The following is a 14,679-nucleotide window of genomic DNA, read 5'->3' as shown; positions in this document are numbered from 1 at the left end:
AGTAACCTTACAGGTAATACAATGGCACTAAATTCATATCTTTCAATAGTTACTCTGAATGTAAATTGAGAAAATGCCCCAATCAAAAGACACAGGGTATCAGGTTGGATAAAAAAGCAAGCCCCATCGAGATGCTGTCTCAAAAGACTTATTTTAGACCTGAAGATACCTCCAGATTGAAAGTGAGGGGTTGGAAAAACATTTACCATGCTAATGGACATCCAAAGAAAGCTGGGGTGGCAATCCTTACATCAGACAAATTAGATTTTTAAACCAAAGACTGTAATAAGAGATGAAGAACATATTATATCATAGTTAAAGTGTCTACCCAACAAAAGGATCTAACAATTATAAATATTTATGCCCCTAATATGGAAGCAGCCAATTACATAAACCAATTAATCACAGAATTAAAGAAACACATTGATAATACAATAATAGCAGGCAACTTTAACACTCCACTCACCACAATGGACAGATAATCTAAGCAGAAGATCAACAAGGAAACAAGGGCTTTGAATGACTCACTGACCAGATGGACTTCACAGATATATTCAGAGTATTCCATCTTAAAGCAACAGAATACAAATTCTTCTTGAGTCAGGTGGAACATTCTCCAAAATAAATCAATACTGGGTCACAAATCCGGTCTCGGCACCAAACATTGGGGTCATTCCCTGCATATTTTCAGATCATAATGCTTTGATACTTGAACTCAGTCACAAGGGGAAATTTGGAAAGAACTCAAATACATGGAAGTTAAAGAGCATCCTACTAAAGAATGAATGGATCAACCAGGAAATTAAAGAAGAATGTAAAAATCCAAGGAAAAAATTGAAAATGAAAACATGATACAGCAATACAAGCCTTTCTTAAGAAACAAGAAAGTTCTCAAATATACAACCTAAACTTAGATATAAAGGAGCTGAAGAAGGAGCAGCAAACAATGCCTAAATCCAGCAGGAGAAGAAAATTAATAAAGATTAGAGCAGAAGTCAATAAAATAGAACCAAAAGAACAGTAGAACAGATAGATCGACAAAACTAGAAGCTTATTCTTTGAAAGAATTAATAAGTTCAATAAACCCCTGGCCAGACATATCAAAAAGAAAAGAGGAGGTCCCAAATAAATAAAACTATGAATAAAGACGAAAGATCACAACCAATACTGAAGAAATATAAACAACTATATAGTTGTTCATATGCCAACAAACTAAGCAATCTGGAAGAAACCGATGCATTCCTAGAGACATATAAACTACCAAAACTGAAACAAGAAGAAATAGAAAGCCTGAACAGACCTGTAACCAACAAGGAAATTGAAGCAGTCATCAAAAATCTCCCAACAAACAAGAGTCCAGGGCTGGATGGCTTCCCAGGGCAATTCTACCAAACATTTAAAGAAGAATTAATACCTGTTCTTCAGAAACTGTTTCAAAAAAAAAAAAAAGAAATGGAATGAAAACTTCCAAACTCTTTCTATGAGGCCAACATTACCTTGATCCCATAACTAGACAAAGACTCCACCAAAAAGAATTACAGACTAATATCTCTGATAACATGGATGCAAAACTTCTCACCAAGATACCAGCTAATAGGATCCAACAGGTACATTAAAAGGATTATTCACCACCACCAAGTGGGATTTATTCCTTGGCTGCAAGGATGATTCAACCTCCAGAAATCAGTATGATACACCACATTAATAAAAGAAAGGACAAAAACCATATGATTCTCTCAATAGATGCAGAAAAAGCATTTGACAAAGAACAGCATTCTTCCTTGATTAAAACTCCTCACAGCATAGGGATAGAGAGAACATACCTCAGTATCTTAAAAACCATATGTAAAAAGCCCACAATGAATATCATTCTCAATGGGGAAAAACTGAGAGCTTTATCCTAAGGTCAGGAACATGACAAGGATGTACAGTCCCACCACTCTTCAACATAGTACTAGAAGTCTTAGCCTCAGAAATCAGACAACAAAAAGAAATAAAAGGCATTCAAATTGGCTAAGAAACCAAATTCTCACTCTTCACAGATGGCATGATATTCTATTTGGAAAACCCAAAAGACTCCATCCCAAAATTGCTAGAACTCATACAGGAATTCAGCAACATGGCAGGATACAAAACCAATGCACAGAAATCAGTTGCATTTATCTACACTAACAATGAGACAGAAGAAAGAGTAATTAAGGAGTAGATCTCACTTACAATTGCACCCAAAACCATAAGATACCTAGGAATAAAGCTAACCAAAGAGCCAGAAGGATCTGTACTCAGAAAACTATAGAATATTCATGAAAGAAATTGAAGAAGACACAAAGAAATGGAAAAATGTCCCATGCTCATGGATTGAAAGAATAAATATTGTTAAGATGTCTATGCTATCTAGAGCAATCTATACATTCAATGCAATGCCTATCAAAATACCATCAACTTTTTTCACAGAGCTGAAACAAACAATCCTAAAATTTGTATGAAACCAGAAAAGACCCCAAATAGTCAAAGGAATGTTGAAAATGAAAACCAAAGCTGGTGGCTATCACAATTCCAGACTTCAAGCTCTATTAGAAAGCTGTAATTATCCAGACAGTATGGTACTGGTACAAAAAGTGACACATAGATCAATGGAACAGAAGAGAGAACCGATAAATGGACCTTCTACTCTATGAGCAACTAATCTTTGACAAGCAGGAAAGACTATCCAATGGAAAAAGGACAGTCTCTTCAACAAATGGTGTTGGAAAAGTTGGACAGCCACATGCAGAAGAATGAAACTGGGCCGTTTTCATTCCAATGAAAATGGACGAAAGACCTTAATAGGAGACAAAAACCCATCAAAATCCTAGAGGAGAACAAAGACAGCAACCTCTGTGCCCTCGGCCACAGCAACTTATTGCTAGACACACCTCCAAAGGCAAGGGAAACAAAGGCAAAACTGAACTATTGGGACTTCATCAAGATAAAAAGCTTTTGCACAGCAAAGGAAACAGTCAAAACCAAAAGACAATTGGTAGAATGGGAGAAGATATTTTCAAATGTCTTATCAGATAAAGGGCTACTATGGAAAATCTATGAAGAACTTATCAAACTGAACACCCAAAGAACAAATAATCCAATCAAGAAATGGGCAGAAGACATGAACAGACATTTCTTTAAAGAAGACATACAAATGGCCAACAGACACATGAAAAAATGGTCAACATCACTTGCTATCAGGGAAATCCAAATCAAAACCACAATAAGTTACCACCTCACAGCAGTCAGAATGGCTAAAATGAAGTCAGGAAAGGACAGATGTTGACAAGGATGCGGAGAAAGGGAAACCCTCTTACACTGTTGGTGGGAATGCAAGCTGGTGCCGCCACTCTGGAATGCAGAATGGAGGTTCCTCACAAAGTTGAAAATAGAGCTACCCTACAAGCCAGCAATTGCACTACTGGGTATTTACCCCCAAAGATACAAATGTAGTGATCCAAAGGGAGACCTGCAGTCCAATGCTTACAGCAGCATTGTCTACAATAGCCAAACTATGGTAAGAGCCCAGGTTTCCATCAACAGATGAATGGATAAAGAAGATGTGGTATATGTATGCAATGGAATACCACTCAGCCATCCAAAAAATGAAATCTTGCCATTTGCAAAGACATGGATGGAGGCAGAGTGAAGTAAGTCAGAGAAAGACAATTATCATATGATCTCACTCATATGTAGAATTTAAGAACAAAACAGGGGATCATAGGGGAAAGGAGAGAAAAGTAAAACAAGATGGAATCAGAGAGGGAGAGAAACCATAAGAGACTCTTAGTCATAGAAAACAAACTGAGGGTCACTGGAGGTGAGGGGTTGGGGGATGGGGTAACTGGATGATAGACATTAAAGAGTGCATGAGGGAAAAAAAAGAGTGCATGGGATATAATGAGCACTGGGTGTTATATAAGACTGATAAATCACTGACTTCTACCTCTGAAACTAATAATACATTATAAGTTGATTGAATTTAAATAAAAATATCTGAAGATATGAAAAATTTATAATGTCATTTAGTTGCATGGTATACATGAAATTAATACAATAGAGCTGATACCCCACATTGTTAGCTACTTTTTCCTATTTGTGGAAGTTATAAAACATAGTTGGAAATTCTTTTTTTTTTTTCATAGTTGGAAATTCTTTGGCAATTCCATCATCAAGAGGTGAAAGGGGGTGCCTATGACTCTTCTCTGTGAGAGTGGCATTATGAGTGCTTGCACCAAGAAAGTCTAGGGACATGGAGTTAGGTGACCTCTAAAGCTATAGGTCTCAAAAGGCCCTACATCTTCTACCTTGTTCCCTAGAATGAATGCCTGCTCTTGGAGGCCCAAATCACCATGCAAGACTTCCAACTGCACTGAGGCCACCATGGAGAAGCCTCATTAAATGCTCTGGCCTGCAGCCCTAGACTTCAGGTCATCTCAATGCAAATGCCAGCCCAAGCCTTTATTTAGATCAGAGATTGACCAATTTTTTCCTAAAGGTCCAGGCCATTTGTGGGCCATCTAATGTCTGTCACAACTACTCAACTCTGCTGTCATAGCACAAAAGCAGCACAAATGGCTATATTCCAATAACACTTTTTTGCAAAAACATGTGATACTTTGGCAGGCTCTAGTTTGCTGACCCCTGCTCTAGATGATTCTAGTCCCCAGCCATTTGAGGCTAAGATCCCAGCAGAGATGGGAGAGCAAAGACAAACTGTCTCCCCTGTGCCCTGTCCAAATCTCTGACCCGTAGAATCCATGACTCTAATGACTGTCTTATCCCCACTATGTTTGGGGTGGTATGTCATATAGAAATAGATCATTGGAACTGTTTTATGCAAGGTAGGCCTCATGAAGAAAGAGGTTTGAGCAAACTTGAAGGAGTAGAGTTAACCAAGAGTGTGTGAGTCTGGGGGAAGAGCATTCCCGACAGAGGGAACAGTTGGTGTAATCCCCTGGGGTGGCAGACTGTGTAGTATATACGAGCCATAACTAGAAAATTGTAGAACGACCCTGTTGGGATGCCCTGGGGACATTGCATATTTCCACATATCCACGTAGGCAGGGATAGACTACAGTCTAACCCAAGTCTTAACATAGTGCCGTAGAATTCCTCCTGGAACAAGAGGAGGTAAGGCTGGTGAGCAGCTCTTGGAAGGCAGTTTCCTATCCCTATCTTGTGGGATACTGCAGCAAGCCTGTTTTTCTTCCTTCTCCTTAGTTTTAGTTGAGCACATGACTTTCCATTTCCGTCCTTCCATTTCCATTCCTCCTCCTCCTCTGAAGGCTACAACTGCAGACCCCAGTGTAAGTTCATATTACTGCTTGGCAGTAGTGTAGAGTTGGCTATCCAGCAGCAGAGCAACCCATTGCTCAAGTATATACATCCGGCCCCTCTGGTTTGGTGTCCTATGGGACTGGGGACACAAGGAGCTGACACCATGCTGATTTTGCTTTTGCTGCCAGTATAAATAATAAGCTGGCTAAAAGCATTCGAGTTGGTTGTCTCTTTATAGCCAAATTTATCCAAAGAGGCCGGCCAGCCTAAAGTTCAGGGACTGTTTGATGGGAAACCAGCTAAAATGGATATAGAGCAAGGAGATGAGGTCAGACAGGGTAGGGGACCAGATCCTGTAGGACTTTGTAGGCCATTGGCTTTTAGGCAGCGAGAAAGGAAACACTGTAGAGCTTTGAGAGTTTTGAGCAGAGAAATGACAATGATCTGGCTCATGTTTTCAAAAAGGATCACATTCATATAAATTCATCTTGGAGCACCTGGGTGGCACAGGACGTTAAGCCTCCCACTCTTGATTTCTGCTCAGATGGTGATCTCAGGGTCATTGGATGGAGCCACCAACAGGTTCCACTCTCAGCGCTGCTTAAGATTCTCTCTGCCCTCTCCTGCCACCCTCTCCCAAATCCATCCATCCATCCACCTTTAAAAATAAAATAACCCTAAGAATGTTTCCTTTAAGAAAATATGTAAGTTACTGTTGCAATTGTCAGTAAAAGTGGCTTCGCTTTCTTTTATGATGAACTTTCTTCGCAGCTGCCCTCCTGGCTCCTCCACTCTTCATAGCTTCAGGGGGTGCCTTTGCACTTGCTGGTCGCAGCATTGTGGATGTTCATCTCCCTGCCTCAGTGTCACCGCTCTTTGACTCCTCACGGGGGCGCAGCAAAAAGTTCTCCCCCTGGAGGCAGAGCGCTCCCCGACGCCGCGGGGCCGGGCCTCACACCTTTGTCCAGGTACCCAGGGGGCGCTCGGCGGGAAGCGGTGCCACGGTGGCCTTCGCCTCTGGGAACGTTGCTGCCAGGGTTTTCTGGGTCGTGTACGTCTGGATTTGGGGGTCGCTGCGGCTTCAAGGTGCTGGACCCTCCTCTTGGGCGTGACGGAGGCCTCGGAAGCCCTCCACTTCCCTCCAACTTTCTCCCTCTCTGTGTCTCTCCCACCCACACGTGTCGGACTCCGGGCGGGCGCACAGGCTGGGGCTCTTTCCCCTCCTCACCTCCGGCCGCCCCTCGCCTCCTAGTCTCTCCACCCCCGCCCCCGCCCCCGCCCCCCATCCCGGGGCCGCTCGGGCTCGCCCAGGGCCCGCCCCTCCCCGCCCCTGCCGTCCAGCCCAGTCCCCTTCCTTCCCCTTGGCGGCCCGCCTCCCCACCCCAACTGGCTCGGGTCCGCGCGGACTCGGCCCCCGGCCCGCCCCTTCCAGCCCTAGGCGCCTCCTGCCCGCGGCTTGGCGCCGCCACTTGGGCGCTAGCTGCCCGGAGGCCGGCCCTGGGCCACCACGCTGGCGCGCTCGCCCCGGGACTGGGCAGGGTTGGGACGTCCCTCTGCCGTCGATCGGAGACAGTTTCCAGACCCGCGGCCCCGGAATGGGGCGGGCCCTGCTGCCGCTCCTGCTGTGGTTCTTCCTCCGCGCGCTCCGGAGGGGAGGTGAGTGGCGATGGGGGCCGGGGGCTCGCGCCTCGGAGCTCCGGGGACGGTGCGCGCCCGCGGGGGCACGTTTGCAAGCACCTCCGCACGCGCCGCGGTGCCAGGGCGTGCAGCGCGGGCGCCCCCACCGCCGCTGACCCGGCGCCCGGGATGGGTCGTGGTGCGCGTCCCGGTGAAGACCCGCAGGGGTGGGCGCCGAGAGCTCCCCTTTACCGCAGAGGAGGAGATCGAGCTCCGCCCGCTGCAGGTCCCCAAGTTTTCGATCCAGAGGAATTTTGTCGCAGGTCTGGTCTGGAAGGCGCTGAAAACTTTCCTCCAGACATCGCTGCTTGGTTGGACCCCGGCTCTGGGCAGTCGTTCCGGGAGCCTCGGGCCCCATCTCCCGAGGGACCGGTGCCGGGAGACCAGCAAGCTGGGGAGTGGGGGTCACATTCCTGGTGCTGCGATCGACCGAAGACGGGGATCTGCCCCCCTGTCTGCTCCCCCTGGGTCCTTAAGGGCAATGTTAGCACCTCTTTGTAGGGATCCCCTGTGAGTGTGGGGACCTTGGACAAAGGGAAGCGTTCTTTTAACCCTTGTTATTGCTGCTAGGTTTGTCCCGATTCTGTTACATTCCAATAAAGTTCTAGACTGACAGACGCAAGGCAAGGCGGCTTCCTTTCTGCATCAACAGCCTGTTTGGAGGCTAAGTGATTCACAAGGTAAAAGTTTGGTCGCTGTTGCATTTCTTGAGGAAGCTGGGAGAAGCTTAACCAGGTGTTGCCAAAAAGAAAAATAAATTGGTGTGTGTGTGGGGGAGGGGTATTTTGAATAAACACATCCCTGGCATTTTTCCTTAGTTAAAAGTTTTCTATTTCCATTCAGCATGTGTTTTTTGTTTTGTTTTGTTTTTGTCTCTTTTGATCATAAACATGGCTGAATAGCGTTTACCTAATTACAGTCACAGATATTTGTTAAGAATACCTGGAAAGTTCAATTTATAGTTAGGCAATTTACTTAAAATATTTTCTTTTTTTTTTTTTTAATGTTTTCCTTTGAGGATTTCCTTTGAAAGCTTAGTCACTCAAATAAAAAATTCTTAAGCAGCGCACATTAAGTTGCACATTAAGTTGCATATGCAATTTATAATTTGAGGGCACATAGCAATTTGAAGCAAACATCAAAAGCCAAAACCAATCAAAGAAGTTAAACAGTTCTGTTCTCCACCCCCACCAAACCCTAAAGAATTCCTTGGCATTTCTGCCAGATTTATTTTTCATAATCTGCTGCAAATCTGTTCTATTTTGCTACTAGTGAAGACTGACCATAAATAGTCTTGGAGGGTAGTGAATGTGGTGAAAATTATGGGAAAAGCAACAGAAATGATAGTTTTGATGCTTCTGAGATATTTTTAAATGGTGTGTTTCTCCAAAATTTTTAAAAACCATAATTAAAAACCTTTTGCAGCAATTAGCTTTAGTCAAATAATCAATCATAAAAGTTCTGCTAAAACCCACCCAGCAGGAAGAATGAAAAATTTTTCTAGTTTTTCTTCTACTTTTTACTTTCTTTTTTTTTTTTAGAGAGTGAGCTAGAGGGAGAAGGAGAATTTTTTTTTTAAAGATTTTATTTATTTATTTGAGAGAGAGAACATGAAAGGAGGGAGGGTCAGACAAAGAAGCAGACTCCCCACTCAGCGGGAAGCCTGATGTGGGACTCAATTTTAGGACTCCAGGATCATGACCTGAACCCAAGGCAGATGCTTAACCAATTGGTCCACCCAGGTGCCCCGAGGAGAGAATCTTAAGCAGCCTCCATACCCACCCTGATGCAGGGCTCCATCTCAGGACCCCGAAATCATAGACCTAAGCCAAAATTGAGAGTCGACTCCTTAACTGAATGAGCCACCCAGGTACCCTACCTTTTGCTTTTTATCTTGAATTTACCAGTAAGGTGTCTGACAATGTTATATCTTACCTTTTGAAAGCTTAAAGGATGGGATTCTCACTGGCAGAATTAGAACAGAAGTAAGAATGCTATGGGTAGAGACTAAAAATGGAAATTAGACTTTTTGTCCAGTTTTAAAATTTTAGAGAGAGGGAAAGAGAGAGAAAGAGGGACACAGTGAGGGATGTGTGTGTATACAATGGAGAGGAATGGATAAATAATTAAAATTTACATATCACTTTAACCTAGGGACTCCTCCCACCCCTGCCGAATACATAGACATAGATGTGGACACACAAATACCATCCCACAAACACACACACACAGAGAACTGAAAATGCTGAACCAAGGGCATCAAGCTTTCCAATCCGTCCTTTCTGCTCAGTCTCTGGATGGGGGAGCCAGTGAGCAGCTAAACCAGGCAAAGGGTGGATCTCAAGAGGACCAGGGAGAGAATAGAGGAAGAAAAATACGAAAATGGATAGAAGTGAAGGATCTAACCCATGATGAAGCAGTACGTGTAGCTAAACTCAATCCTTTGAACAAATTAGGCTTTTAAAACCCTTCAAAGTTAGCATTTCCCTCCCAAGCTGATGCCTTAACCCGCGTTATAATATATTATAAACATTCTCCTGGAGAGAACTTTAAGTTGTCCTGTTGTTTACAGGCTTGATGACAATGGCCTCAAATGCTTTTTGGAAGTAAGCAGGGCACACTTTAAAAATAAATACTTTATAAAGGCATTCTGATCTGCTTTTTTTCAAAGTGATGACTGGAACACAGATATGTTTAAAATTCACAATAATTATGTTTTTCAATTTGATTTTTAGAAATAATTTCCAGATAATCTGAAGAGCAGGGCCAGTGAGTTACCAGTCAGAGCTGGTTTTGAACAAGTTGAATCTTTAGATGCCCTGACTCAGGAACATGCTGCTGAGTAGAAAAGCTGAGCCAGGACATTAGTCCTCCTCACCTGAAAATGAACGCATATGTGTAACCGCTGCTTACTGCATAATCGCCAGAATGAAATCGTGAAGATGAATTGGACTGTGTTGTCCCCTTGTTTAAAATTCTCCAGCAGCTCCCCATTCCTCCCATGGTTTGCAAGGGCATGAAGAGCCTCCCACTCCCTTTGCCCCATTTCCATTTGTTCTAATGTTCACACTGCTCCAGCCACAAGTGTCTTTCTAGCACTTTTGCAGTGGATGTTCCGTCTGGCTGGAATCTTTTCCCCAAGATCGCTGCATGCTGGCTCCTTGGGTTTTAGCTCAGATGTCCTAGAGGAGGCCTTCCCTCACTCCCACCTCAGCCAGAGTTACACACACATACACACACTTTCCACTGAATTTAAATTACTGATAACACTTTTCACTACCTGATGGTGAGATGGCACAGTGCTTCACCCATTTCAGAAGCTCAGTGAGTATTTGTGGAGTGTACTAAAGGACCAAGCCTCTGTAGATCTCACCATGTGCTCCTCCTGCTACTCTGCTCTTGCTGGCTCACCCAGAAACAGAATGCAGACGCTCCCCATGCCCTTGTGCTTGGGGCTTCGTTGATAAAAAATAATCTTATATTTTGCTGTGATGCCAGAGTGATTGTATTACTAGGTAACTTAGGACATCGAAAGAAGATAGATTTTTGGGCTATATTAATCCAATATAGCAATGTTGACATTTTATATTTTCTTAACTATTCTAGGTGGGTGAGTGGGAAGTCAAAAACTAATTTTTCACGTTAAAAATAGTGTTAGCAGCTCCTTCCCAGAGGCAGGTTGCCTGATATCCGGCTTGTAACCCTGAGTGCCTTGACTTTGGCCCATTTTCACTAGTTTAATCTTTTTTTTTTTTTTTTTTTTTTTTTAAGATTTATTTATTTAACAGAGAGAGAGTGCGCCAGAGAGCACAAGCAGGGAGAAGCAGGCAGAGGGAGAAGCAGGCTCCTCCCTGAGCAGAGAGCCCAATGCAAGGCTCTATCCCGGAACTCTGGGATCATGACCCGAGCTGAAGGCAGAAGTTTAACCTTAAGACTCAGCCAGTCAGGCGCCTATTTTAAAAAAAAAAAAAAAAAAAAATTATGATTTTCTTTTCTTGTGTGTGTTTTTAAAATTTTAAAATCAATTAGTTAACATATAACGTATTATTGGTTTCAGAGGTAGAGGTCAGTGATTTATCAGTCTTATAGATCACCCAGGGCTCATTACATCATGTACCCTCCTTAATGCCCATCACCCAGTTACCCTGAACCCCCCCATCTTCCTCCCCTCCAGTAACCTTCAGTTTGTTTCCCTTGATTAAGAGTTTCTTGTGGTTTGTCTCCCACTCTGATTTTCGTCGTTTTATTTTTCCTCTCTTCCCCTATGATCTCTATTTTGTTCTTTAATTCTACATATCAGTGAGATCATAGGATAATTGTCTTTCTCTGATTGACTAATTTCACTTAGCATAATACCCACTAGTTCCATGCACATTGTTGCACATGGTGTCACTAGTTTAATCTTAACCGAAAGCCCATGGCTCTGGGTTGGTATGAGTCTCAGCAGGAGGTTAATGATTATTAAAAAACCGGGAAAAAGCAGGTTCACCACATGAGCTTCTTGGGACTGGTATGAAAATGTTAACAGGCAGGCTGGGTAGGCAGCAAGCCTGGCTTCATGTCCTACCTGGGGGCCATGGGTAACTCAAGACCTCAGTTTCCTGTCTGGTACCGTGGATCTCTTCCCTAGTCACAGAACCAGCCGGAGGATGCAGTGAGCTAAGGACACATGGTAAATGCTCCAAAAATATTAGCCATCACTGCCGATGCTTTGCCTCCATTCTTCTGAGCTCAAAATCGGGGTAATGTTTTTTTTCCTAGACAAAAGGTGTTGCGGGGAAAGCTTCTTCTTTACTCTCTGAAATGTACCAAAGGTGCGACCTGAAATATGAAAACAGAGCTGTGGGCCACCCTCCACCGGTCAGAGCAGTTTAGGGAAGGAGCTGTGCTTGTCGTCCTAGAGACCTAGAGCGTCCAGGTCCTTGTCATTGCTCTTTAGGGCTTTGTTCCTAGTACTGCTTGCAAAACCCGTGCTTGTCACTTGTAGCCTATCTGAGGAGGCAGGGCCTGCCCTGCTGCCACTCCCCACCCCTCCCCCTGCCCTGCTTCCTTCACTTATTGAGTTCGGACTTAACATAGTACAGGAATAGCTTCCCGTCATGTGCCTCTCAGGAAGGTATAAAAATGAAGTCCAATTCCTGCTCAACTTTTCCCACATAATGTTACTCCAAAGTGGGTGTGGTTTGTTTTTATTTTTGCATTTGTTTTGGTTTGGTTGGTTTTAAATGTAAACATCCAGATAATCCCTTTCCTTTTTATCCGCTAAAACTCTGTTTTCCAAGTGAAGCCTTCTGGCTGCAGTGGATACAAAATGAGGCTTTGTTTCTTAGATTAACTGTGTACGTGTGTGAGTGTGTGCATGTGTGGGTGGTCCTTGAGCAAATGGAACTACGAGGAGCTCCAGATGTACTCCTGGCTCCTAGGCACTTCCTATTGGGTGACAGGTATGGACCAGCACCCAGGTACCCTGAGGAAAGCCCTCTGGCTCCTCTGCCTCCTACAAACTCCCATTTGCTAACCTCAGATTGAGAAGTAACTTATTCTGTTTACCCCTCTTCTAGTCCTTCTGCCTCCAGCTGAAGGCTGAAAATGCAGCCTGTCAGCGGTTGAAAATTTCATTAGGATCTGTGAACTCCTCTTGGAGAGCAGAAGTACTGCCAGCACCTGCCAGTCCGGCACCTTCTCCCTTGCAGGCCTCAGTTTTCTTTGGCTGAATTGCAGCTATTGAATTGTATAAAAGATTCTTTTCTGTTGTTTATTTATTTATTTATTTATTACGATTTTATTTATTGGGTTCCTAGATGGCTCAATAGTTGAGTGTCTTCCTTCAGCTCAGGGCATGATCCCAGGGTTCTGGGTTTGAGTTCTTCATCAGGCTCTCCGCAGGGAGCCTGCTTCTCCCTCTGCCTATGTCTCTGCCTCTCCCTGTGTGTGTCTCATGAGTAAATAAATAAAATCTTAAAAGAAAAAGATTTATTTATTTATTTATTTGACAGAGAGAGCACAAGCAGGGGAGTGGCAGGCAGAGGTAAAGAGAGAAGTAGGCTCCCTGCAGAGCTCGATTTCAGGACCTTGGGATCATGACCTGAGCTGAAGGGAGACACTTAACCAACTGATCCATCCAGGTGCCCCTATAAAGATTTTTAACCCCAGCAAGGCCCTGGTCTTCCTCAGTCTTATGAGACCTCTCAGCTAGGCTGCAGCGGCATGTGGAGCAGCTAGACAGCCTGCCTTCTTAGCAGTGTTGCTGTTCTCATTCTCAGGGCCTCTGTCAGGCTGCAGGATCCAGCGGGTGTGACCTGCTAGGGAAGCCCTACACTGCCTCGTCCAGGTCACCTCCTTAGTTCCTGGTGTTTTATTTTTTTTTTTTTTTGAAGATTTTATTTATTTATTTGAGAGAGAGAGAGAGAGTGAGAGCACACAGATCAGAAGGAGAAGACTCCCTGCTGAGCAAGGAACCCAATGAAGGACTCGATCCCAGGACCCTTGGGATCATGACTGAGCCAAAGGCAGACTCCTAATGACTGAGCCACCCACGCGCCCCAGTTCATGGTGCCTTAAAGTAATAAATGAAGAAAGTTTGATTATTTCTTATATACATTTCATAGAGAAACTTGCTCAGTTCTTTCACTTAATGGTAAAATGGATTTTCCATGAGTCTTGGGGATAGTTGGGGAGGAGCAGAGCAGGACAGAGAAAGAGACAGAGGGGACAGATGTTGACTTTTTGTTTGGACCAAGATCTTATAGAAATTTTATACCAAAAACTAAGAATGTTTGAGAGACTTATGCTTGGAGAAAACCCATTTCATTTCTTCTCAATTTATAGACTTTCATGGAAGCAAATTCTATGCTCCTATGTCTCCTTATACCCAGTCATTAATGGTGTCTTCTGGATATTTTTCAGTCTCTTCCTTCAAAGATACTGTCTGGCGTCTGTGGGGTGAGCCAGAGCCCCAGCCAGATCTGATCATCATGGTGTTAGCACCCTACCGTAGCTCGCTCAGGAGGGGGCCCACCCTTAGGACCTAGGTCTCAGGTTGGCATTTGACAATCAGGCAAATGCTCTGGGACAGATCCCTTTTTGTATAATCTGCTCTTCTGGGGGCGGGGGCCGGGGGAGCTCCGGTTACCTCAGCATTCAGAACAGTAAACATCTTAGAGTCTGCTTTAGCTGTGTTCTTGCCTCTCATTAGACACACAAAGGAAAGCCTTGTTTATCTTGGAGAAGCGATTGTTTTGTTATTTTAAGCTTTAGGGCTTGTTCAAGCTACTAACAGTAGACTGGCCTCATTATGGTTTTTGAAAATGATTTTTTTTTTTACAAGTTGGAACAAGCTGTCTTAATGGAGAATATTAGAACATGGACTCAAACTTGCTGAAAGTTGTTTTCTATCCCTGCCCTGCTTAGTGAATGCACAGTGAGGTGATAAATATTCATGGGATCCCAAGTGCCGCCTGTTTTGGGGGCTGGTTTTCCACTTGTTGCAGTCCATGGCAGGCTGCCTCCACACAGGAAGTGAAACCAGCCCTTAAGCCTTTTTACAATTCTGGCTCAGGATTTGAAGATTTGTTGATGAAAACAATGTTCTTTGAAAGTTTTGGAGCACGGAAAAGAGGCAGCTCATTAGATTTTAGCATTGCATCTTAAGCATTAGTTGAAAAATATAACCACTTTGGGAGTCCAGAGATATAAGTT

General features: G+C 43.8%; 1 protein-coding gene across 2 annotated transcripts in view; it reads left to right on the top strand.

Annotated features, from left to right (window-relative positions):
• Nucleotides 1-6,735: 6,735 nt before the first annotated feature.
• Nucleotides 6,736-14,679, top strand: part of MERTK (MER proto-oncogene, tyrosine kinase) — a 113,195-nt gene continuing 105,251 nt past the window's right edge. Inside the window, exon 1 of one of the 2 annotated variants that reach the window (XM_041754787.1) lies at nt 6,736-6,960. In XM_041754787.1, the coding sequence (XP_041610721.1) occupies nt 6,900-6,960 (61 nt within the window). In that variant the 5' untranslated portion in view covers nt 6,736-6,899. Of the gene's footprint in view, nt 6,961-11,486; nt 11,654-14,679 lie in introns of those variants that run through there. The other variant, XM_041754788.1, reaches the window with a different exon arrangement.

Source organism: Vulpes lagopus, chromosome 5 (genome assembly GCF_018345385.1).
Source record: "Vulpes lagopus strain Blue_001 chromosome 5, ASM1834538v1, whole genome shotgun sequence".
NCBI lineage: Eukaryota > Metazoa > Chordata > Mammalia > Carnivora > Canidae > Vulpes > Vulpes lagopus.
This window is presented reverse-complemented; position numbering and strand designations above follow the sequence as displayed.